At 42.6% G+C, this 27682-nt stretch overlaps 1 protein-coding gene across 2 annotated transcripts in view; it reads right to left on the reverse strand.

Moving 5' to 3' along the window:
* Nucleotides 1-27682, reverse strand: part of map3k13 (mitogen-activated protein kinase kinase kinase 13) — a 46429-nt gene that overhangs the window by 8388 nt on the left and 10359 nt on the right. The window contains exons 2-8 of one of the 2 annotated variants that reach the window (XM_066687668.1): nt 20517-20630; nt 5044-5686; nt 4200-4383; nt 3247-3438; nt 1620-1778; nt 353-511; nt 12-120 (exon numbers count right to left, since the gene is read on the reverse strand). In XM_066687668.1, the coding sequence (XP_066543765.1) occupies nt 12-120; nt 353-511; nt 1620-1778; nt 3247-3438; nt 4200-4383; nt 5044-5611 (1371 nt within the window). In that variant the 5' untranslated portion in view covers nt 5612-5686; nt 20517-20630. Of the gene's footprint in view, nt 1-11; nt 121-352; nt 512-1619; nt 1779-3246; nt 3439-4199; nt 4384-5043; nt 5687-15455; nt 16236-20516; nt 20631-27682 lie in introns of those variants that run through there. The other variant, XM_066687669.1, reaches the window with a different exon arrangement.

The raw sequence follows: 27682 nt of genomic DNA on the forward strand, positions 1-27682 counted from the left end.
TAAAGGCTGACCTGGGATTTGAAGTAGGTCTCCTGAGGTGTGCCCAGAATGTCAGCAGAGGCGATATCCAGGTGCAGGAGGATCTGCCTGAAGGAGGGTCTGTTCCTGGGCTTCCCCTGCCTGCCAGAGGCCAGGGAAAGAGAAAGCGAGCACAGGGTCAGCCGCCAATATTTCCCACACTCCCCTGGCACTTGTGTCAGGAAAAAACATTACAGTGAACAGGCATCCATCATCTGCTACACCAACATAAAAGAACATTAATAAGGAGTCATTTAGAAGGGCAACAACCACTTGATTGCGGACGGGCACTACTGTCGACGCGTCTCAATTTATAAAGGACCTGCCTCCTTACCATGTCTGCTTCATTAAGATCTTGAAGCCGTCCGGACAGGTGGAGGGCACTGGGAGATGCAGGCTGTTACTGCCCACTCCCCAGATGATGGCGGAGGAATCCACATCTTTATAGGGGATTTCCCCCGTGAGGAGCTCCCACAGCACCACTCCAAATGACCTGCACAGAGAGGTGGGGCAGGAGGGCAAGTGAATAGAGGTTTAGATTCAGATGCTGACCAATGATGCACAGTTTTAGAGAAGGGAAAGGATGGGGCTCATGCTGTCCTATTTTGGATCCCAACTGACATCTGATCCACCACAACATGGCGAAAAAAGGCAATTCTATTGGGTCCTGTGTCCACAAAACACTGAGGCTGTGTACAGCAGTTGACCATATGAATGGAAACCAGGGCAGCATAGTAAGCTTTCATAATCCGGATAAGGTGAATAGTGAACACATACGGAGAGATGGAGGGGATGGAAGGGAGCGCATTGAAATTGCCCAACAAAACTGGTGCAGATGAGGGAGGACACAGGAAGCAGTTCACAGGCAGATGTTGAATGGCCAAACGAGGAGGAACTACATTTGTAAGTCAGCGATCATTCAGAGGGAAAAAAAATCAAGAAACACCCAACATGGAGCAGGCCCATGCATAATGCTCTATCAACTGAAAATGTGACCTTGGTGGTAAACAAAACGAAAGTGGACAGCGAAGGGTGAAGCATGACCTAGAAATTAAGATTCGACAGCAAGCCAGAATGACTCCCCCTCTGGTTTAGAGTTTAATAACCTAAGGCTACTTATATAAATAGGTTTGGCGTGATCTGCAGAGCGCTGTGATGAAAGCAGCAGGAATTAAAAGGTCTAATCCTATCAAAATGAGATTAAAGAACTCTGGTTTCCACTGCCCCTTACAAAGAGAGCTGGTGCTGTCACTGAGTAAAGCAATGATCGACCTTTACCAATTTCAATTTACCTCAGACATTCATTTTAAATTACATATATTTATAGCGTAGAAAAGTGCCTTCCATTATTAAATTAAACCAGGAGTTTTGGTAGGTGTGGAATACAATCTATACAACACAGAGACGGGTGGTGACCTGCAGCAGTCATTACAGAGGATTTGTGTATATATATATATATATATATATATATATATTCATAGAATATTTGATCCATTTGCATATCATATATTCATAGTTGGAGTTTAAAGAATTAGATGTGGAAATAGGACTTCCAGATCTTGGGGAAGTTAACCTGCAAGAATGGAGTTCTCAATGCTCACCAGATGTCCACCTTCTCAGAAACGGGCTCATTGCGGATCACCTCCGGAGCCATCCAGGCCACTGTCCCAGCAAAGGACATCTTGGTGCTCTTGTCACTGAGCTCCTTGGAAGTCCCAAAGTCTGAGATTTTCACAGCATCATTGTGGGTGACTAATACACTGCAGCAGGAACACAAAGGACGCAATCAGTGAGATCTAAAGTGAAGGAAAATGCTGCCACCCGTGTATAAATGGCGGCAGAAACTTTTTTGTTCCTGATTCTATCTTGGCCTCATGAAGAAGGACCATGTGGGCTGACACAAGTGAGATGGTTTGCAAGTCACCTCAGTGAGGTATTTTGTTTCTGATGCACACATGAAATGGTCTCTGATATTGTGAACTTGCCTTTAGTGTCAGTAAATATATTATGCTGGGATGTTATACTAATATTCAACTGTCTTTTAAGACCTTTCTATCACTCCTGTTCTTTTGGATAGTGTCCATTTCCGAAGCACAGCTCGGATGTATGCATTCCAAACCCCACCCACACCGAGAGACACTGCTGCTACAGAGGGGCCAGACAGCTGCCCGAGTGCAGGAAACCCGAGTCAAGATGCTCAGAATGACTTGCCGAACAACTGCTTCTTTACACACAGTACACCAAGCAGGCACGTTTCTTTTACAAATGGCCAGTGGGCTGAAGGAATTCTGAGAAACGGGAAACACAAAATCTCCAGCAGGAACAATCAATCAGTAGGAGGCATGATTGGCAAGGAGTGTGTGTGCTTTTTTGGGTTTGGTCTTTTTTTTCTTCTTGCTTTGTGTAGTAAATGTTACCCTTTGCTGCAGTAAGAAACTGCACAGAATTGTGACCCAAATTATACACTTTACAAGACACACACAATAAATAAAAGACCCAGATTAATATGCAAATGTGCAGTCCTATAATAAATGGAATTTGATCATAAATTCTTATTTTACTGGAAAATATTATCTCTGACATGTTTAATACATAATCCATCTGGAACACAAATCAATAACTTAACTAAAACTGTTTACCACAGCATTTTATGTAAATTGCTAATCACATTTCTTTTTTAAAATCTTGTATTCTGGGCTATAAACCACTTAGTATTTTTTTTTTTTTTAATGACTAAGAAGGTCTTTTCTACTGATCAAGCACAAGTTTAACCGACATTGATTACACAATAGGTGAGTGGCAGTGAAGACTGTGGAATAAGCAATGTTCTTTAAAACAGTCCTTCTGCACTTTCCACTGGGCAACAGACACATAAATAAACTGCACAGCTCATCTGCTTTGCCAGGCAAGTGCTTTAAGGCAGTTAAATACATTTGGCAACACTGATTCAATCTAATTAAAATTAAAATGGGGACTAGAATTCCATAGGGGGGCGAAGCACTGCAAATTTTACTGACACTTTTTGCACTATCCCCAAGACATAGATGGTAAACAACTCTAAGTTACATTTAAGGAAATATAAACAGGTTATAACAATCTGTATAACTAAAAACACAGGACTTTTTGCATAAAATACTTTTTGACCACTACTTCTCCTAAAAACTCTTTAATGTCTCGCGTGATGTGGGGATGTGGTGCGCTCTAGGGAAGGGTACAGGCAGGACTTACTTTGGTGATTTGAGGTCTCTGTGTATGATCTTGTGGAGGTGCAGGTAGTTCATGCCACTGGCTATCCCTGAGGCCCAGTCCACCAGCAGCCGGGGGGTGATCTTGCGTCCTGCCCGCAGCACCTCGTACAGCTGCCCGTGGGCACAGTACTCCATGATGATGCAGTAACACGGAGCCTGTGTGCACACACCCCTGCGGACACATGCATGGACATGGTGAATAGCAGAAAAAGTGGGGGGAATTGCATACTTTTCAGTCACACTGAAAGTCTTACGCATTTACTGGCCTGCTAATAACCATTATGTGAAAACAGTGGTGCAAGCTGCCCTCACCAGGTTGCACGGCATTATGGGTAAATATTTTCTCTCTCCCCTGACTTTGTTCTGAAAATCATTCTTTCCCCTCCCATGGGTGCTTTCACTTATAAAAAGGTATATATATATATATATATATATATATATATATATATATATATATATATATAGTTTGAAGAAAAAAACTGCACTGCACTGTGCCAATGTCAACAGGGGTAATGCTCACTTTCCATTTACAGATTCTCTTTACAGTGTACGAACAGATTTTAAACCCTTTCCTAAACCTGTGACCTTGTTGAGACTTTGTCCTTAGACAGTAAGGCAAACAAATACCATGGGAAACACAAAATACTGGGCTGCAGAACATTTGACACTGCAATGCGTTAACTTCGATTTTGATGGGAGTATTTTTAAAATTCAAAGTGGAGAAACAGAAATAAGGTTGTGCACGGTGTACCAGAAAAGTACATGCTGCAAACCAAATTTTCATAAGGAAAAGCTGACCAGGAGCAGTAGTGTTTTTAGAACATTCAGAGGGAAGAGAGCAAAGACATTGCATTAAAAAACAAACAAAAAAACAAAACAAAAAAAACACCTTGGTCTAGACCCAGGACAGTGATGGCTGGAGGGGATACGTACTTGAAGGCAATGATGTTGGGGTGTTTGAGTTTGCGCAGGTGCTTGATGTCCGTCTCCTTTTGCTCGCGCACCTTCTTGATGGCCACCTCCTCGGAGTGGAACTTGCCCAGGAAGACAGCCCCCTGCGCCCCGCTGCCCAGCCACTGCAGCTCCGAGATCTCCTCGAATGGCACTTCCCAGGTGTCTGTGGGAGAAACACCGCTGTCACTGTCACAGCTCATCACCGCAGGGCCGGAGCTTGGACAACTGAATCCTGATATAGTTGAAAAGCAGGTCTAATTCTTCCCAGGATTTAAAAAGGTGGGCACTGGGTGATAACGTGTAATGCAATATAGACGTCTGTCGGCCTTGTTTTTTTATGGAATATATATTATTTATTAACTCCTAATTAAACACAAGTAGCCTCTTTTTTGTCATGAAACACATTCCTTAATGAGATATAAAGACACACAAAACAGATGCGTAAGCCTGGAAAGCAGAATGTAGATCAGATCGGATTAACATAACTTCTCAGAAAGCCAGAGGGAATAATGCATGCTGGGTGGGGTCTAGCCCTGAGAGCAATGTCCCCAGTTTAGCACATCCTTGGTGCCAGACTCTTGCACCCCCCGGAGAGCTTTTATTGGGAAATGGAGACTGGTGTCTTAGACATCTTGATAAATACTTTATGGCACTCCACGCCTTGAAGGGGCCCTAGCATTCTGTGTGAAAGGAAAGCCAACGCTTAGTGTTCCCTGGGAGTTTCGAAAACTTGGTCACTATGTCGATCTGAATTTGTTTTTTCATTCTGATAATATGGTTAACTGTTGTTGCTACTATTTTTGCTACTATTTGTGTTACCCACCCTGCTGCTGCAGCTTGTAGTCTGTGGAGTAGGCCTTCCCGATGATGTTCCACACGGGGCGCAGGCAGCCGAACAGCCCCTCCAGGAAGCCCCCGCTGCCGCTGCCTGCCCTCTGGAAGTGCATCTTGATGTCATCGTGGGGGTGGTTGTGGGGACACCCTTCGCTGTGCTCGGTATGACCCACCCCGACATCCTCGCCACCGCTGCCAGACCCCTGTCCCTGGGAGGGAGGCGTCTCGGCCTCCTCGTTCTCCTGCAGCTGGAGGACGCTGTTGTCGAAGTGGCGCTGCTCGCGGGACGAGTCCTCGCTCATGCTGGTCAGGGCTGTGATGGGGGGGCTGCTCCCCAGCACCAGTTCTTCCTCACCCCCTGGTGCCAGCTGCCCTTGCTGCTGCAGGTCCTCTATAATCTGGGGGGGTGGAGGGGCAGGGGGAGAGGTGTTGGTCTTGATGGGGGGATCCCCAGTACTCAACTTCAGCTCTTCCTTCAGCTTGCCCACTAGGAGGCTGGGGGTGGAGGCCCAGGCCAGCACTTCAGGTGGGCTTCCCATGGTGCCGTGCGTGTGCATGGGATGCCGAGAGAGAGAGGGAGAGAGAAGCCAGCTCCTAACGCGGGGTCCTGCTTCTGCACAGCTGGTGGAAACCTGCAAAGGCATAAAAGAAAACTGGTTAAAACCAAGGAGTCTTTTTCAAGCATTGGTGATGTGAACAGAGCAGTGCAATCTTCAGCATGTTGGTTGGTCCCCCAAGTCATGATACAGCAGTACGAGGATCACATACATATAGGCGAGACATCTTGACTGGCTTGTGTTTCTTTTTTAGAAGCTGTCTAGGCTAGTAGTTCTGTCTTTCTCACTTTATTATGAAGCACCCTCCTTCACCAGAGAACTTAAAGACGATTGCTAAGACTACTGATGCAAATTAAATGTGTATGTCAGGAAGCAAAAAAAGTATAACACGCCCATCAACTTATTGTAGCTAACTAAAGAATCAAAGGCAAGGAAGAGAAAGTTTTCACACCCTCCGCAAATAAGGGAACAAGCAGCAATCTGTCCTTAAACAGCCTGCAAATCAGAATAGTATTCAGTTATGTTTTGCTTCTCAATCTCAGTGAAAGAAATACGCAAATAGAAAAACCCTGTTCACACTTATTAGGCCGGCCCTGGGCCGCCTCAAATTTAGTCCTACTTTTTCAAACAGTGGTTTCCAATTCCACAAATACAGATATCTCCTTATTGAATGCACCAAGCCATTCATGTGCAGAAAAACAGACCTCACCTCCTGAAGAACATATTTTTACTTGATATTTGTTTTACCAGAACCATACACAGCTGAGAGCATGCCACAATGCAAGAGAGAGAGTTATAGGGAAAGCAAGCCTTCAGCTGTTTCGAAAGAAGATAGATTCCCAGGGCTCGACAGCAGAATAAAACACAAATGATTTAGTTGTAAATACTTGTGCTGGAATTATAACATTTCAGTTGAATTAGGAGATCTGAAAGCTGAATATCTGACTGTTGGTTCTGACTGCATAACAATGGGGAGGTTAAAACAACTCTGGTTATGCAACCAGCTGGCATGGCTGCTTGTGGATTGGCTTTAGTGAAAACATGAATTTATTTTCTTGAAAATACGTAAATAAACCGAAAAGTCAAGCTGATAATACCTGCCGATAAATCACAGAGACCTAGTTTATATAAATCCAGGTCTACTACTACTACTAATATTCAACCTGCAAAAGAGAAACTAACAATTTTGATGGTTTCATATTTACACATTTATGAATTAACTGTTTGATACAGCTGCAGTCAAACATTCTGAGCACTGAATTTAAGGTTAGGAAAATATAATCTTCCAAAACGTACAGAATCGTTATGGACCACCCCGTTTTCATATTTACATCATACTGCAAAGTTGAGAAGCACAATGCAAATGAATGACAAAGGTTTTCGACCACAACAGGATATTGGGCCTCATTTATCACCTCTGGGTTGCTATTCTTTAGAAGCTAATATTTAACAGTGATAGTCCCACTTCCACTGCCATAAAGCTTTACCCAATAAAGTCGCTCTTTGAAGGAAACAAAAATAATAATAATAATGTTTACACTGAACAGAGATAATTTGCTCAGGGAAAGATGACAAAGTCCACTTGCAATGAGGCAAGCAGTGTTTGCATTTGCTTTGAACGGGCAGGGGCACGGTGACCAGATATCTCAGCCTGGTGTGCACAGCGCGCCCCTGCCACTGTGTCGGCCTGGGTAATACAAGCCTGGTGAGAGCCAAGGAGCTGGCAGGAGAGCATGAATTATGCAGGGTCACCCCTTCGCGGGGCCGCAATGATTTGACGCTGAAAGATTAAGAGGAAGGAGAGACTGTTCTCTCAGGTAACGCTATAAATCATTTCTTTCTACTTGCGAGACAACAAGGCTTATTTGTGTTGAGGCCACTCTGTAATTCCACACGGGGAGTCCTTCATGCAGATAGGTTTCAGTCAGATGGTTGGGTGGGGGGAACGTGGTTGGGGGTGCTTACTACCCTATTTCCTGTAAAAGACCACTGAGAACCTGGTCGGTGAATAGGGTAGTTGATTTCACTTATAGACATCCTATTGTTTGCATAATTACCACTGGCCCAGTATGTTAAACTCTGGAAAGACTGAAGACTAAAACCAATAATAAGTTAGAGAGTATTTATTTCACGAGGAGCCCTGATTGTCCACCTTTAATCGGATCCAGGTTCCTTTTGTTACATCTGCTGTCATTTGCCGTGATTTACTGAACTGGTGTGTGGGTTCAGGCACCAGTGACTGCATATTAGACACGCAGGAAAGAATGAAGGCAATGCTGCCATTCCAAAAGGGTTTATGTTGACAAAGCCAGAAAAAGCTGTGAATGCACACAAAGGAACACTTAGTTATAGACTAATAAATGAATAAATAAATACAATCAACAGCATGCAGTTACTTTCCGGCAAAAAATATGTACATTTCATGGGCATTTAATGGCTTTCATTGTGAACAGAGCTCATTTAGTCCAATCAAAATAAGCGGAGGTCTGGGTCGGCGGAAGTCCTGCATGGAAAAGGACAATGCTCCTTCCTAAGGGTGCCAGGCCGCTGAAAGAACTGCTTCAAAGCAAAACAGATGTCACCCCCGTCCATGCGAAATTTCTGTCCATCAATCAATCCATCCATCCATCCATCAAGTACTTCAGACCATAAACAGCGATACCGAATGCCTGAATGGCCCAATTAAAATCAGCTGCGTTTCTAATCAAACCCCTTCAGTCACGCAAAAAGGTAAGCGATCTGGACAGCAGCGAGGCAAAGTCAATGGCTTCTCTGGTAATGAGAGGGCAGCAAGGCTAACATTAATCCACAGCCCATAGTGAATTATTGATGCCGTCAGTTGCTGTTATCCCATTAATAATGGCTGGACCTTATCATCAGAGCCCCAGTCCACTGCTATCAATTACAGACCCGCGGGTCTCAGTTGATTTCCGGAGACATGCAGCACGCAATGCGAAGTGCTGAAGGACACCGTCTTCCCCTCCAAAACATTTGTGGGCCTCTCCATCGAATCAAAGTGCTGTTCTCTACACATTAAGGACATGTGAGAATGGAGAAGGCCGACCTCAGGACATGTACACCCGCTGACTGCCAAATCATGACTACAGCTCAGGACAGAACCTTTCTCAGTATGCATTGCTTCTGCTGCAAAAGATGATGGGAGTTCATTTGCAGGACAAAGGTAGATTTTTTTTTTGCAAATTGAACAAAGATGCAAACAAACAAAAAAGAGTATGCAGCAGCTGTCAATATATATTTGTATTATTGTTGTAGCTATAGATTCTTCATAAAAGCCTGCCAAGAACCTAGCTTTAGTAATCAAACAAACAGGTTTTGGTCCTGATGTCCCACAAGCACATCTGTCAGACATCCAGCAAAACCAGTTTCAAAGAGTATCTTCTGTGATGGAATTGTTAGTAGAATTATGTTTTCTTTGGTTGTTGAATGGGTAGCAGCCATTGTTCATGCTCCGTTAGACCACAGGGTATAATAATGTGATCAATGAACAATTCCATCCGTTCCGGAAGGAAAAACAAACAGAATTTGTTTGTCAGTGGAAACTCTATAGTGATGTGGAGAACAATTAGATTGTTGCGAGCCATTTGAACTACTTCTTCCATCAAAGACAACATTCCCCAATGCAGAACGCAATTAGGCGAGCACCAGAATGATTTTTGCCTTAAGCAGGCTTCAGTGCACAACGAGTATCCCAGACACTCCACAGCGACACAAACCTTCATCCCCTTGACGATTTCTTGCAATCAGCATCCATAAGTAGTTTGCATTACCATGAAAAATGACTGTTGTTTCAACAAAGAAATTACACCATAACAGCACAGGAAACACAAGAGAATACGCAAAAAGCAAAAAACAACTAAATTTGTTTTGGCTAAAGCTTCAATGCAGGTCCCCTTCATGGAACTTTATTGAAAAGTGCTTATAAAGTTAATGTGGCGTTCATCATGGGCAGTGTGCCTTTCACAGACAGCAGTGACTAATAGTACAAATACCCAGCTTTAAGGTGTGTAGCAGCAGTTGCGTTGTGAGGCAGGTACGTAGAAACTGTGCGCCCAGTAAACAAACCGGACCAACAACAGCACTCAGAGTCAGCTAAAATTTCACATGCCTACAGCTGTGCTTGAAAGCAATCAATATATTCTCCAGCCCTACTCTAAATCCAACCAGTCCTGTGGGGAAATGAAGATCCAGGGCAGTATTAGAGAGAGAGTGAGAGTGAGAGGGAGAAAGAAAGAGAGAGAAAATAATCAAGTTATAATCAATAATCAAATAATCTCACTGAAGAGAGATAGATCAGCACTAACCACAGCACGCAGTGTCCCAAATGCACACATTGGGAATAGAGACTACGATCTCCCCCCCACCACCACCACCACCACACACACACATACACTGTATTACATGACACTTATACACTGCTGGGAATAAAAGCAGTTGGTGGGGATCTCAGGACAGTGTCACTCAATCTGAGGGTTGATCTGACAGACCCCAAATAGCCCAAATCAAAGTAATTCTAATCTGATTTTAAGGTAAGAAAAGCCAGCATTAGTGCTAACCATGTATACCAGATGTGCTATTATTTCCCAATTGAAAGTCAATTTCCTAGCTGCACTCTCTACGTGTCTGGAACAAATTAAGAACATTAAAATACTTTCAGACCTGATAAATCCATTAGAATAATAATTAAGGTCTCTCGCACGTCAAAAGTGCTCCATTTGAAAACAATTTGCTTTTTGATTTCTTATCGGGAACAAGCAGCATTTCCTATTTAGTTGCTGATCTAATAGTAATAGTAATAACAACAAAATACACACCAATATATTACCTCTCTAATCTACAGATCCCCACATGCTTCATTAATAAGATTAATTAGTAAGACTTGTGAAAGACATGGATCTGGAGTTCTAATCAGTATGTAGTTCTGTACTGACTTAGAAAAGGATCCTGCAGACTGTTGGTTTATGGATATTTAAATGAATCCACAATAATTTCACTGAAGTGTTCAAACAAAAATGTGTTGGCATCTGAATGTATACATTTAAGTCACTGCTTTACAGATGGTGTAGCAGTCTTGTGCGTGTCATATTAGATATCGTGCTATAAAGCCTGGATAAAGAGATCTGTGAAACATAGCCCAAGATATAATTTCAAAAACATTATCTATCACAGACTGAGTGCATGAAAAAAAAAAAAAAAAAAAAAAGCTTTTACATTATGTAGCCAGAATACTCACAAACACATATTAGGTCCATAGAGCTATTTCAGACACCATTGTGTGTGGAATTTGAAACCCTGAAGGACGATAGACTACATCAACAGCGATGATTTCAAGCTCTGAATACCCATTATTTGCAAGTTGAAATCGCAAAACACCTTTCAGTCAGAGGCCAAGGAAAGACAACCTTTCACATCCCTATTTCCATTGGGACATTTCACTACAGAATAAAAAACAAACAAAACAAAACAAATTAACATGGCAACCACACATCCATACATTTTATACTTTCTGTAGGACAGCTTCTTCCCTTCAGCAAAAATGAAGACGACAACTGCCGAACAAGCGATCCTGCTGCTCAAGGCCTCTTTAGTCGCAACCTGTTATGGGCAGGGGGGGTGCTGACTTGGAGAAAACATCTGCTACCCAGAACAATAAGGCTCTTTAGCTTCCATTTTATCGCAGGCAGAATTCTCCCCGTGCCTCTCTCCCACAGAATGATCCAGTGCCTTCTGCTGCAAGCCTGCCCCCAGTCTCGGCTCTTGGCAGGCATATGTTTCCGGGCATTTGACATTTCAGGCCCTTGCGCAGGCTGAAGCAGATTGTATCGAGTGTGACAAAGAGGGCACCGATGTCCGCCTATCCCCACTATGGACCATACTGTGCACTCTCACTTCCTATTCATTTTCTCTGCTGATTATCCCGTGTATTAATAACTGCCACCCCTGAGTGACGGTAGGGATGTGATGTCAAGCCGTTCTTCCCTCAGCCTTTCCCCTTCGTATTAAACTGCTGGTCTCTATGATTAAAGGCTGAAGGAGAAGGAAATACTGGGGACTTTTTCCAAAGAAAGCATCCAGAGCTTCACAAGCTTAGAACTGCTTTCACAAGCTACAACTGCAGCAGAAAAAGGTGTTGGTATTTAGAGTTTTCTTTATTTTGTTTCTATTTAAGTACATTTCAGTTTCTTCTGCAACGGTGTGATGAATGACTTTGCCATCTTCGCTACATGCCCGGTCTTCATCTCTGAACTGGGTCAGTATGTTTATTTGATTAATGTCAGTAATGTTAAAGGGGAAGTAGCTGATTGGCATTAGTGAAAGTAATCAGAACTTTGGAGTCTGTTATCCCCTCTTAACCCTGAAATTCACCAGCAGTGACTCATGTGCAATGTCAGGCAAGAAGTGCCCACGCAAAGCTTTGAGAAGGCCACTAAAAGGGCTCCTCTGAAACTAGGGGGAAAAACAACAGCTGAACCCACACAAGGACTGAGGCACTGAAGAGAGAAGAGAGACCAGAACAAAAGGCTCTGCACTTTTCTTTAATTAGCCTTGTTCAACATTCATTTCCAAGACACTAACAACCAGGTCATCTACAGATCTTTTGGGCTTTTTTAAATTGTTTTATTTTTTTATTCAGGCTCACCAGATATTTATATTTAATGAATCATTGTTTGCATTTTCCTTGGTATGCTTATTTGACAGACTTTGTACTTACAAAAGCCCACATTGACTGCTTTTTGTCATTGGTTTGTCTTATTGTGTTAGCGTCTCAGCATTGAAAATACAAAGATATAGACTTATGTAACTACTATTTATGCTTCTGAATAAACAATACCTCTAGATTGTAGTAGGCTTTGGACAGATTATATATATATGTATGAACAGATTTGAATAATTGCTCTGGTTTCATTATTTTGTTTTTCTTAAGGTGTACTGTTTGCACAGGACGTAAAACAAGGCCAAATACAAAATTAGAAAATTTGTATTGCAACTCATGTTAATGCATGCATTCTTTTGAAGGCATCAACCCATGTAGACAGCATTTTGTTATATTTATTATGAGAGAGAATTATGTTAAAAAATAGGGAGATTAAATTAAAAGTTTCCTGGTGCGACCTCAAAATGAGATGTTGTGGAACAAGTGGAAGCATCTTGGGGAGGATCTTTCAGCAGTGGATCAATATAGGTTGATGATGACAATGATGTGGATAAAATATATGTATAATATATTATGGAATAGCACATAGGGTCATGCAATTGTTTGTGTACTTCTTAGAATAAGGAGACTATTTTAGTGAGAGATAAACCTATTCTCCAGCTCTGCCTCCAACTCAATGTTATCCTGAGTAAGCTACTGTGCTTTGTCCTTCAGATGAGATGTTAAACCAATGTCCTTCTGGAAGTGACACTGCAGCAGCAGTTTCTGATGCGTAATTTACCCTCTGTTCTCTGTAAGTGTAAAAACATTTGCCAAGTCTTTCATTATGATTATGACTACAATTATGATTAAGATTTTTTTAATAATAAAGAATAATCAATAGTAGCAGGAGGAGCCATATATGTGGATGAGGTTAACGTTCAAAATGCTTTTGGAATTCAGCTCTACTTATTACAAATCACAGCAGTAATAGTGGATCTCCAACATAAATGAACATCATAAAGCACAAACACCCTAAAAGCATTGTGCAGAATCTCAGAAGAGTAAAGATTTAGAGCCATCCTAATCTTGGGTCAGGCATGTGGGATGTTTCATTTGGTGAACCATTTGCAAGAAGGTGAAGATCTTGCTAAGAATGTGCAATGGAGCTCTGATATTTAAGTGGCATGCGTTGTCTATTCTTCCAGAACAGCACTGAACAACGTCAGGACTCTTTATGCCCCTTCCGATCTGGCTGCATTTCAGAACTCACTCCTCCAAAATTGCTGCAGTTCCTCCAACCTGACGCCTGAGTTTGTGATGCTGTTCTTCAGCCCCCGCTCGGTGAGGGATTGGTATTCAGACAGTGTATGTTATACATCTCACTTCAGACACGAGACCTGCATACACAAGCACACACACATACACACGTACGTACGTGCAGGGGGCGCGCACGCACATACCAAACATCAATTTCATTCATAAAACCCACGCAAGCCCTGCATACGGTGGGGGGAGAATTCAGAGATTCATGAATGAGGAGGCAGGTACCACCGGCTCGTCATCAGCTGCTGATCTGTGTCACACATTGACGCACATCCAGTGCAGCGAGCACTCAAGACAGGGACTCATGATCAATCCCCACATTACAAGCCTCCCTCACCCACCCCCCGCCCACCCCCAACATAAAAAAAAGTACACTGCAGAAAAACATCACCCTCACAAACAAGAACCCTATCTTCACATATGCAGCCTGTCTCTCTGGACATTGCAGTATAATTTGCAATCACCACTAGACAGTAACATTCAAACATACTTATATAATATACAAAAAACTCACACAAGCCCTGATTTTTATATATATATATTTAAATGCTACAGCCAGAAGGGTCATGATATTGGCCAACACAATCACAGTGTATCTATGCAAATGTATTTAAATCAATCATTTTTATTTTCAGGAATTAAAATTTACCAGTCAACATAAGTGTGCTCTACTACTGCTCCAGCCCCTGCCCCACTGACAGGCACAACTGATCAAAAGCTTAACAGGAATGTCTCGGAGCGGTAACAAAGGACACGGAATCACTGGCTCCGGAAGAAGCCTGGTAGAAAATTGCTACAAAATAGCAATGTAAGCCCTAGTACAGGAAAACAAACTACCATTTTCATAGAAGAAGTCCAGGAGTATCATAATTACCATATCCACAATGGACAATAGATCAACCACTGACGTACAATGAGGAAGCAAGGGCTAAATTAGGCATCTCTATGGGGCCAAGCCAAATAATTAGCAGCTGCAAAGACTGCTGCAGGCTCTTGCAATTGCCTTGACTTGGTAATATCCAAGCTACACTATATAAAGACAAATCAATAAATACACTTGCTGCTTTTTGCACAGAGCCCATACCCTCCTCGACATACTTAAGCAAAACAAAGAAAATAAAGAAATAAATACATTAATAGTAATCAGGACATACAGAGAAGACTGCAGCCCCAGGCTCTATATACGACTGCATTTTGATAGAGGGTTGTTATTCTTTGGTTGGGTGGAAGATCACAGCAATGTTAAGGGGGATAACATTTAAAAAAAGAAAGAATCGCAAATCCACAGTTAAGTGGGTCCCCCCTGCTGCAGCCATATTAGAGAATAATTACAGCCAGTCAATCAGCACAGCCATTTGTTTCAGCTGATCCGGTCTCTACATCCGTTCGTAACGCCAAAAAGCTCCAGATGCTACGAGCAGTCCTGCCCCCATTATGTAAGTCCGGCTTAGCACCTGGGCAACAATGCCAGCTTAAAGATGGTTAAGGGCCTTAGTCAGATGTGGGGCAGAGACGGAGAGAATAGATAAAAATGTGCAGATTTATTATTTCTCATTTGTTTTCTTTCCAACAAAAGACACTGACATCCTCGCTTCCCTTTAAATGCCCCCACCCCCCCGCCCAATTCTCAAGACATCTGCTCCTCTCTCTCTCGTTCTCCAGCATCACTTAATCGCTCTCTGCCTGTCCTTCACCAAAGGGCATCAAAACAGCGACGGCATCCGACACGAGCATCCCCCGTTAAACCGAGACAAACGCACAGAGCCGCACAGTCGCACACACAGGCACACAAACCACAAGCTGCATCTTTCCCCGCTAAATAAATAAAAAGGAAGGTTTGAGCAGAGGGGACTGCTGGTTACTTACAGCTGACAGAGCTCAGATGCATGGTGCTCCTTCTCTGGCACGGTGTGGTGGAAAAAAAAAATAACACAAGGGGGAGAATGGAGGAGGAGGAGGAGGAGATGGAAGGACGGTGCAGAGAAAATTCCTCCCACTCGATTCTGCAAAAGGAGCGGCAAATTGGCTGTATGTGCTGACGTCACGCTTTCATGAATGAAACGGACTGTTTGAGGATTCGGCTCCTGGGACCCTCTGGTGTGTGCAGCGAAAGAGGGGAGGGGAGGGAGGGCAGACAGAGAGCCAATAGAGTCTTTGTACCAGCAGGCTACCTCCCCACCGAAGTGACATTGGCTGTAGAGTTCAGAGCAGAGCGTGTAGGTTTTGTTTGTTTGCGTCTGGGCTGAAGCAAGTGTGTGTGTGTGTGTTTGTGAGGCAACTGTGCCTTTGAAAATAGATATTATAAGCTCTTACGCTATCTCTGCTTTCACTCTGTGTGTAGCCGCAGTTTTGTGTGTGAGTGTGGGTGTCTGGATGGAGAGAGATGGACACAACAGCAAATTTAATGATGGTGTCACAGCATGGGATTAAGAGGTTTGGAACAAAAGGCTTTGTGGTTTGATGTGTGACAGCTCCAGAACCACAGTAAAAAAAAAAAAGAATTGTTACTGCTGCTTTCAAAGGAAATCCTTTATACTAGCACTTGACATAACTGCTGTTTTAAAAGCTACACTCATTTTAGTTTAAGTATCAGGAATTAGGTTTTAATGCCGATTAGTAGTCAGTCATTTTCAACTTTCATTGTGCAGTGCGGTCGGCTAAGTGGGTATCAGTCCATCAGGTGCAAGCTTCCTAACCATCTAAGAACTTTGGTTTTATTTATAGCACTAAAATTAAGAAAGTCAATGAGTTATGCTGTCAGAACATCTGGTGAACAATAGAATTACAGCTTGAAGACAGAAACAATAGAGTGAGTGGCCATACACCAAGGGAAAAGTGAGTTGACTGGCACATGGAAATGAGATGTTAGAGACGAATTACAGGGCGGCACCGCATGCCATTGGGACTGTGGTGAACGCAACGCAGCAATCTATCCGAGTGAGGAATGAACCTGGACTTTGGGAGGTGAAAGCTTAAAAAAAAAAAAAAAATTGTCAGAGAGCGGTCCTAATTACCCAAATGTGTATAAAGCAGCTGAATCTCTGTTGGTATACTATTGCTGTGCCATGCCTTTACTTACATCAGCTGCTAACTTTTAGAGAGAACCATTACAGATATACACTCACCTAAAGGATTATTAGGAACACCATACTAATACTGTGTTTGACCCCTTTTCGCCTTCAGAACTGCCTTAATTCTAGGTGGCATTGATTCAACAAGGTGCTGAAAGCATTCTTTAGAAATGTTGGCCCATATTGATAGGATAGCATCTTGCAGTTGATGGAGATTTGTGGGATGCACATCCAGGGCACGAAGCTCCCGTTCCACCACATCCCAAAGATGCTCTATTGGGTTGAGATCTGGTGACTGTGGGGGCCAGTTTAGTACAGTGAACTCATTGTCATGTTCAAGAAACCAATTTGAAATGATTCGACCTTTGTGACATGGTGCATTATCCTGCTGGAAGAAGCGATCAGAGGATGGGTACATGGTGGTCATAAAGGGATGGACATGGTCAGAAACAATGCTCAGGTAGGCCGTGGCATTTAAACGATGACAATTAGCACTAAGGGGCCTAAAGTGTGCCAAGAAAACATCCCCCACACCATTACACCACCACCACCAGCCTGCACAGTGGTAACAAGGCATGATGGATCCATGTTCTCATTCTGTTTACGCCAAATTCTGACTCTACCATCTGAATGTCTCAACAGAAATCGAGACTCATCAGACCAGGCAACATTTTTCCAGTCTTCAACTGTCCAATTTTCGTGAGCTTGTGCAAATTGTAGCCTCTTTTTCCTATTTGTAGTGGAGATGAGTGGTACCCGGTGGGGTCTTCTGCTGTTGTAGCCCATCCGCCTCAAGGTTGTACGTGTTGTGGCTTCACAAATGCTTTGCTGCATACCTCGGTTGTAACGAGTGGTTATTTCAGTCAAAGTTGCTCTTCTATCAGCTTGAATCAGTCGGCCCATTCTCCTCTGTCCTCTAGCATCAACAAGGCATTTTCGCCCACAGGACTGCCGCATACTGGATGTTTTTCCCTTTTCACACCATTCTTTGTAAACCCTAGAAATGGTTGTGCGTGAAAATCCCAGTTACTGAGCAGATTGTGAAATACTCAGACCGGCCCGTCTGGCACTAACAACCATGCCACGCTCAAAAGTGCTTAAATCACCTTTCTTTCCCATTCAGACATTCAGTTTGGAGTTCAGGAGATTGTCTTGACCAGGACCCCACCCCTAAATGCATTGAAGCAACTGCCATGTGATTGGTTGGTTAGATAATTGCATTAATGAGAAATTGAACAGGTGTTCCTAATAATCCTTTAGGTGAGTGTATGTGGATGGCTACTGTAATGCAGCAGCTAAATGTACAATTTCTCTTCTTCTTCTTTCCCAAGTCTTTAAAAGGTACACACTTGATCTGTGCAGTAAAGGGGATACTCGCAGTTGGGAATGCTAGCTCACTCACATTGCTGTTTGTGTATTGCGGTTGCTGGTCTGATGTCATAAAATACATATATGTAGCATGTGTGGTCAGAGCCCCGGCACGCACTCAAACCAACATCTCAGGCGCACCTCGGAGCACCGTACTCACCATCAGTGCGGCAAACCTGCTATACCAAAAGGTCAATCGCCCGAAGCGAAGTTTGTACACTCTACCGAGTTCAGAGAGATTATATTTTAAGCAATACTGAAGCACATGGATACAGCTGGCAAAAACAACAATAATAATTGGGGTTTTAAATCACTGAATAGATGCATTGAGACAGTTCCGGAAGGTAGATTAACATGTGGTATTCATACCCCTAAAGGACTCTGCTGGAGCATAATTTCTCACAACTTCAAGGCACTGTGATTAATAATGCAAGTCAGCCCCTCCAGGTGGTACCTTAATGTTTGATTGTTTCAATTCGCCCCCTTTTCTCACTGCCCCCAGGTAGGTGAAATGCACAGAGTATTTGAAACCACCAGGATTCCTGAACACTATACAAAGGACTGCACCCACAACAATCAAAGTGTTTTCTCATATGGAGAGGCACGTCAACATAACCAGCTTATTGATTCACCACAAATGTTGATCCCTCGCGCCCTCACCATGAGTGTCAGCAGACTCTTTCACTTCTGCATTAGGACAAAGGTGCATCACAGACCGAGAACCATGCCTGTCTGCTTACCCAAGATAAGAGAACAAACAAGCTCAGGATTCTGATTAAGGTTCTCATCACGCCCTTCAAAGAAGATGCAGCGCGCCACTGCAATCCAGGCAAGACGCTTGTCAAACATGGTCACCGTCACCCAGTAATGAAGTCACCAACAGCTCATTAAATAAATACACACTGGCTAATGGAGTTGTCCATGGTTGTGATATCGTTTGCTCACTGGGAATCACCAAATCAAAGACATCTTGTATTTGAAGTTTGCAGGTTAGATGGTTTTTATGCCCCTGCTAAGAGCCCTGAATGTAAGAATACTTCTTTTAGTCCCAGTGCTTGGTTATATAAGGCTAAACCACCCCAAGGGCCAGCTGGACTCTCAGTCTTAATGCTTCACGAAAGTAAATTCATTTCACCACAGGCAGAGATTTTCCCACTCTAATGGCAGCACACAACAAAGCCCTCCTGGGCCCAGGCGTTTTAAAAATACTCATCTGTAATTTAGAAATCAATCAAAGAAAAAGGACAACAACTTTGCATAACGGACCCAACGTGACGTAACCATACAACAGCAGTGACCCTCTCAGTTGTGACTCATCAAATTAAACAATCTGGACTGTGGAATGAAAAGGGAAAGCCAAGTGCAGCACAGAATACTGGAAAGAACAAACAACAAAAATATAAGAGCTAAAAAAAAAAAAAAACATCCACAATGAGACTGAATGGTCGTTTTTTATTGTGTGACCAACAACACTAATGAAACATATATCTTGATATGTTTTGAGGGCACAAGAAAGGGAATTTCATCAGTGATTTTTTCTTTCTTTCTTTCTTTCTTATTAGCTGTACTAAGAGACCAACAAATTAACAGAAAAGCTATTTTGCAGGTTTTTAATCCAATAGTTTCTGAGGATTGACTTTAACAACAATAACCTTTTCTACATTCATTTGTATCGCTAAATCACAGGTTTCCTTGATTTCTCATTATGATTATTATTGTTCTCTCCGACAGGCTGCATTACATTTACTGAAACCTTTACAAACTGCCGAGGGACGTTCTGCATCCCACCGCCTCTAAATATCGATACAATTTGAAAGGAAGGGGGCACCTGAGAGTTCATTTTTCAGATCTGTTTTATTACTTCTCCTTTTATTTAAAAAAACGACCAGGATGACTAACGTGCCAGCACACACATTTATGACGTAGGTTGAGAAAAGTAAAAATAAAAATCAACTTCTAGCTCTTGAAAAACAGATGCTCATGACTAACCAGCTAGACCCCCACAAGGTCAGTGTGCTCTTAGTGAAGGTCTAGGAGGGCTAAGGGAAAGCAGTCAAGATGAGTTGTTCTCTCTAGGCCAAGAGAGGGTGAACCCGTGACTGAATTATTTAGTATTAGGCCTCTGGCAGGGGTTAAACGGTTATGATTAGGGAAATGCAGCGGATTTGCATCTGCTTCAGTTTGGTGCCCTTCGAAGGACCTCTCACAAAGACGCAGAACATTCCGGGGTGATAAAAAACACAAGGTGAGAATTTATTTAGTTTTTTTAATCAAATATTTCAGTAACCTACTCTTGCCTAAGAAAAAATGGCTTTAGTCTACACTTCCATTTCATTACTGCGGAAACGAAGCAAGATGTAAGCATTAGGGTTGTTCCTACATACAGTGTCCCATCACTCAGTCAGTACTCCCCTTTGAAAGTATTGATAGTGCCTTTTGTGATCCAGTGATATGTTTTCATAAGTTTCCAGGTGAGTGATGCGATTACCTGTCCCGGGGGTGACGGTCATGGCACTGCCTGTTGGGTATTTTTCTGTGGGGTCTGGCAGGACTGCAGCTCAGCTTACACAACGTGCCAAGAGCGGTCTGTGATTTCCCTCACCTGTCAGGCAGAGGAGAGGGGAGAGAGAGAGTGGGGATGTGGTCAGAGTCTGAGGGTGCACCATGATCGCAGTGCCACAAAACAGGGACAAACAAACAACAACAACAACAAAAATATAATTAATCAGTCTCCTGTGATGACCAACTTATCGCTGTATCAGTGTCTGCATGGAGATACTGCATAATGTCTTGTCTGAGCAGAGTCACAAAATCTAAATCCTGAAATAGGAAACTCTGACGTTGACACATGCCTAAATGCCTCATTTTAAGGGGTCAACTTGTCATATCTTTCTATGGTTCTGCTTTGTCAAATACAAAACAAGCATTAGCTGAGGGTTACAGATTGAGATGGGCCTGTGTGAAACCACCTTGTGTGTCCATACATTTATGGAATCAAAATACGGCTACCTAACAATGTGGCCAAACTCTAAAAGGATTGAAACTGGTTTCAGTTTGTGATTACACAGATTATAAATATTAATTGATATGTCATTCGTGAGTGTATTGTACTGTTTCACAGATTTGGAGAACAACATAAGCAAATAACACAACCCTAAAATTTCATTGGCCTGTAAAAAAGCCATATATATATTTTTTTTTATATATAATGCACCATCTGGATTTCAACAAAGGGGACCTCACAATATGTAGGCTACGTATACCAAGTTTTACTTCAATTCGACAGACAGTTTCAGAGAAGGTGTGGTTGGGAGAGATTTACTGTAAAAGTTGTGGAGAGTTGGACAGTTCATGTAATATGTCCACCAGGCCATGTAACTGATGGGTACGAAACTCATCCTATACAAACACAGCATAGCCCTCTACCACTGTATCAATTTTGGTAGACTATGTGTAACACTTAGCCTAAGCTTTAAAAGTTTTCAATGTTTTTGCATGTAATTTTATTTGTTTGTGACCGCAATGTTTTTTAATGCAGCCATTTCCCTTTTGCAGATCTAATAGATACCATGTACCATGTAGGTAAAGTTTGAGCATACTAGGCATTACAGTTTCAGAAAAGTAGATGTTTTAACTGTTGATGGAAGTTTAAACAGTGGACTTGTACTCATTTGTGAAGTTTTATCAAATATACTGTATTCCAATCCTCACCAAATGTATAACATACCTGACACAGCACATACAAAATAATAAATTGGCCCAAGGCAGCCATGTCTTTTATTACAGGCAGTCGCCTTGAACAAACTTGACAGAGCACCAAACTAGAGTCATGCATGCAAAGGTTCAGCACAGTGGGTCTTACAGTTCAGGAGAAGTTGTCACTGGAAGATTTTAGAGTGACGCAACATGGCTGCCAAATCATGTGACTTAATTTGAACAAATCTAAACCTAAACCATAAGGGATCCTTGTGCGCTAAGTTTCAGATGCATAGCACAAGTGGTTTTGGAGAAGACGGCTGTAAAAATTCACATTTAATGCAATTTGGCAGATGACCCATGTGACTGGTCTATTTTCAGCACAGCAAAAAATCCCATTGGTGTTCAGAAGTCTGGCAAGTTTTATGATTTTTGGAGCACTGGTGTGGGATTTAGAGGCTTTGGTAGTTCTGGTTTAATTAATATATAAAATAAATCATAGACAAAATAATAGTATACAGTGAGGGCCAGAAAAATGCATTTCATAAAGTTATAAATTGATTTGCATGTTAATGAGGGAAATAAGTATTTGACCCCTTCGACTTAGTACTTGGTGGCAAAACCCTTGTTGGCAATCACAGAGGTCAGACGTTTCTTGTAGTTGGCCACCAGGTTTGCACACATCTCAGGAGGGATTTTGTCCCACTCCTCTTTGCAGATCCTCTCCAAGTCATTAAGGTTTCGAGGCTGACGTTTGGCAACTCGAACCTTCAGCTCCCTCCACAGATTTTCTGTGCTTCTTCTTGAGCCACTCCTTTGTTGCCTTGGCTGTGTGTTTTGGGTCAATGTCATGCTGGAATACCCATCCACGACCCATTTTCAATGCCCTGGCTGAGGGAAGGAGGTTCTCACCCAAGATCTGATGGTACATGGCCCCGTCCATCGTCCCTTTGATGTGGTGCAATTGTCCTGTCCCCTTAGCAGAAAAACACCCCCAAAGCATAATGTTTCCACCTCCATGTTTGACGGTGGGGATGGTGTTCTTGGGGTCATTCCTCCTCCTCCAAACACGGCGAGTTGAGTTGATGCCAAGGAGCTCGATTTTGGTCTCATCTGACCACAACACTTTCACCCAGTTCTCCTCTGAATCATTCAGATATTCATTGGCAAACTTCAGACGGGCCTGTAGATGTGCTTTCTTGAGCAGGGGGACCTAGCGGGCGCTGCAGGATTTCAGTCCTTCACGGCGTAGTGTGTTACCAATTGTTTTCTTGGTGACTATGGTCCCAGCTGCCTTGAGATCATTAACAAGATCCTCCCGTGTAGTTCTGGGCTGATTCCTCACCGTTCTCATGATCATTGAAACTCCACGAGGTGAGATCTTGCATGGAGCCCCAGACCGAGGGAGACTGACAGTTATTTTGCGTTTCTTCCATTTGCGAATAATCGCACCAACTGTTGTCACCTTCTCACCAAGCTGCTTGGCGATGGTCTTGTAGCCCATTCCAGCCTTGTGTAGGTGTACAATCTTGTCCCTGACATCCTTGGACAGCTCTTTGGTCTTGGCCATGTGGAGAGTTTGGAGTCTGATTAATTGATTGCTTCTGTGGACAGGTGTCTTTTATACAGGTAACGAGCTGAGATTAGGAGCACTTGTTGTTATTCTGTCTCTCACTGTTAAAATACACCTACCATTAAAATTATAGACTGATCATTTCTTTGTCAGTGGGCAAACGTACAAAATCAGCAGGGGATCAAATACTTTTTTCCCCTCACTGTATGTTATCAACATCATTCCAAAGGTGCATTTCTATTTCCTGCATTCAGTTAAAACCTACAGCATTATCATAAACTAATATCCATACATAATTATCCCAACGAGACCACTGACAGCTAGGCCAGGTCTCCAGCTGTATGTTACCTTTGGCTTTTGGTGAAGAAGCATGAAAAACTCACGGTCGTGTAAAGATGCATTTTATAATGAGTAAAAGCAATTAATAACAGCACATTAAATGCTTTCAAGTCTTTCAGGGGATTTCAGGGATGCCGAGTGGCGCTGTTAGAAAAGCCCAGCAGGGATGAAAGGTTGGAGAGTAAATTCAGAAGAACCTCTTACATAAAAAAAAAAATGGTGAAGAATATTTCAGTCTGCTTACATACAAGCAAAGACAGAGTTCACACACTGCTCACTTCACACACGGGTACATAGAGCACAACTGCAAATACTTCAAGCAGTGCACACAAAAACTGATATTTTACAGCAGCCTTTACCACTCAGCCAACTGCACACGTAGCACACAGCAAAACAATCCAGTTCTCCCGCTGGAATCTGGCTCTACCAAATTATTTTACACTACAGAACAGAGAGGACTGTCGGTTTCAGGAATAGCAGCAGAAAGCAGGCAGTATCATAATCAGTAATATGTCGGTTTCTGTTCCTTGCAGGGAGACTGTTTAACCAGTTCTTTCAGTTTAATATTGCAATTTAAATGTATAAATTGAAAGGTCTGATGTAGTTATCCTCTGCATAATGTGGGTTGTAGTCGTCCTCACACACCTGTTTATATGTGTGTGTGAGGGGGTTAAAATTATTTTTAGAAAGAACAGTCTGGATCGGGGTTGGCCATGGCAGGGAATTCACCGCCACGTCGAGGGAGAGCCGGGAAGCAGGAGAGCCACGGGGAGCCACCTGATCACTGCAGGCTTCTCATTAGACAAGCCCGTCTACAAAGAGCCCGCACCCCCATTGCTATCAGACCCCGAGCAGATGCGCTTAGAATCTACACACAACAGAGGGCTGTGCTTCATTAGCCATCCAAAACAGGCAGAACCAGATCAATACAAAGAGAGGGGCTGAAACAGATGCTCCCAACCCATTTAAAGGAGACAGATTTGAGGAGCATGTGGCCGCCTCTGTGAAGGAAAATATCAAATCTCTGCCCTCAAGGCCAGTGATTCGGTTGAGAGCGGAGTGTGGTTTCATTAGCAAAATGCAAAGTAGGATTATTTTCATGCTAACTTTTAAACTTTTAATATAAATAATAATATAAGTGGCATATTTTATTGATTATGTTTGAGGTTGTCAAAACATTTAGTGTTTAAAAGCCATCCCAAAAAACAAACAAACAAAAGTCAAAGTGTTTCTTTATTGTGCGGGACATCAGCTGGTCCTTGCACATTTCTTTTCAAAGAGATTTCGTAATTAAAAGAAATTAAATGCATTTAAAATCACTATTTTTAAACCCCTCCACATTTGGCCCTCACAGTTCAGAGTGACACTTCCAATTTACAGATTTAGGGGACTTCTCTGATCTGCATATGAATAACTTTACACACGAAAAGGGCATTTTTTTGAAGGCACAGCAGACAGCCATTTGCAGATGTGACAAAAAGCTGGACCACTGCTATAGTAGTTCTTTCCTATAACTGGGACTAAAAATACAATGGGAGAGAAGGAGCTATACTCTTCACATGCTTATTTCAAGTTCAATCTGTCATACGTCGAATAATTCAGAGATATCCTTTGGCAGCACAGACCCTTCATAAAGGATTTTGGCTTTGCTTAGGATTCAAGAGAAAAGACAACAAATCATCCCTTCCAGCTCATCTGACAAAAAACTTTGAAGATTAATGACAGTGCTTGCTCTGTGGAAAAAGGTAGAGAAAAAAAAAAAGTGTCTGGACTTTCTCACCTGAAACTGTCCAGCTTGCAGCAGCAATCTCCCCAAGCATGAATTGTTTCACTATCGGCTTCAAAGTGACTTACTCAGCCGGTTTTGCATTTGCAGCACTTGAATGGCTAGTTTATAAAATCGCTCAAATTCCAAAGGTCGGATTGACACTTATACATTTCTCTCCCAAGTTAGGCTCCTGAGGGTTTTGGTTTATGCAAACACATGATGTTTATTTATTTATTATTTTGCAAATTGCGAATCCACAATGTCATTGCTGATTACAGGGAAGGTCCGTTGGGTAGCATGTAAGTGTTACATAATATGCTGAAGTCCACAAGCAAATCATGCTAGTGTTTTGTAAATACACCCAGCCTCATTGCCTTAACAGTCTTTTTATTATAATCTAAAATCCAACAAGGAATCGTTAAAATAGGTTACAAATACATGTATTATCTTAAGGTATCATATAAATGTTATCGCAACTAGGCTGAAGACCAGAGCTTGACAGCTACCCCTGAAAATAAATCTCAGAACTGTTCATAGGTCATTTCAGACTTAGTCGACCCTCACAAATAAACACTAAAGTCAAAGTTGCAAATCGTTAAAACAGAATCGATCCTCTGTACAGTGTCCAACACTGATAATATTCTGAGGATGCGGTTTGAACAGCGTCAATCTAGAGCAAAGCTTCATCAAAGACTGCTGCGTTGACATTTCTGCTTACAAAGGCAAACCTAAATCAAAATGGTAATACTATTTCTGGTGTATTATTACAAAATCTCTGCTCACTCACCCTATATGAAAGTAGCAAACAAAATAATATGATTCAGATATAATTTAGAAGCAAACCTATTTATGTCTGTCAAATCTGTGAAATCAGGGATAAGCGTTTAATGTAATGCACCACTGCCTTTTCTGGTCAGCACCATTAGTGAAAACAAACTCAAACTGCAACGTCACAGAGAGGAAGTGTGCTGCCCGTTTCTAGCTGTCTGTTGAGTTTAATTAACAGACAGCTGGCTCAAGACATGTTTATAGGTAAAGACCAAAATAAATACTTTTTTTTTTTTTTTTTTCCTCTCTTCAACGACCTGATCCAGCCTGGAGGCCTAAGCTCATAAACACTTCTCTATTTGGAACCTAGTTTAATACAATTAGAAACAACACACAAAGAAAACCCTGAAGAGTGAGAAACAGGAGGGAAAAGGCAAACTTTAACCATTTAACAAGTTCTTCAAAGCAGGTCACAGAAAAGGCCTGGCTCGGCTCGCTCCCCTAGTCAGTGAGTTGAGAGGAAGTCCCTTCACAGCCCGACATGCTCACCTGAAAATCTGTCTGTGAGAGTGGAGAGTCGGGCTTGGGCTGGCAGGCAGCAGTGCAGGAGTGCGGGCAGTGCTGTCTGTACCAGGAAGGCTGCAGACAGGACCCCCTACCTGCTAACCCTTAGGCTGGTGTTATCCACACCGACTGGGCTCCGTTACAGGTCTTCATTACTATTTCACAAGCATCGGAACAGCAACACTGACAGCTCGTGTGTCCCCAAATTAATAAGAAAACAACTCCGATCGGCTGCCACGGCTTAACAGTGTTTACTGTCTATTATTCCCACACACGGGTGACTTTCCAAGAAGAGCCAGCATGCACGCTCTTTAGCCTCACGGACTCTAGTTTCAGGGGCTGGTGCAGATCACCTGACTCCCAAATCCAGCCAAGAAGCAAAGACTTTGAGGCAGAACATTCCACCATGCCTGGGAACTCGGTGACATACTGAGACCATCAGTCTCAACAGACAGTCTGCTCTGACAGTAGAACAGTCAGACCATTTAAACTTATTAGGTTTTAGTTAGTCTCGCACTATGATGACAGCTGACACCTACAGCTACAGGTGACACTGAGAAGCTACACAACAATCCACTGGCTCACTGTACAAAACTCAATCTCAGCCAATCCCATGAGAGCACAGTATTCTCCCAGCCTTAGTTGGCCACCTGCTCAATTCAACTCCTAATCTGAAATGTGTCAGTAGGTAACCGCAACCAAAAAAGCCAGAAATATGTTTTGACAATGCCAGTATAGTTTGCAGACCATTTCAACCATCACACATACTTAATGATAAGGATTTCATTTAGGGTGGATGTAAGACATATCTGACACGACGGATGGGGTTGTTTTTGTTTTTCCAGTTTCGAAGGGCAGGACAAACGTGCATATTTTGCATGGCTTCATAGCCAGCCCGAGAGCTGTGGAATGTGAAAATCCCAGCACACTGAATTTGACAGTTGGA

The sequence above is a fragment of the Amia ocellicauda genome, chromosome 16, assembly GCF_036373705.1.
Source record: "Amia ocellicauda isolate fAmiCal2 chromosome 16, fAmiCal2.hap1, whole genome shotgun sequence".
NCBI lineage: Eukaryota > Metazoa > Chordata > Actinopteri > Amiiformes > Amiidae > Amia > Amia ocellicauda.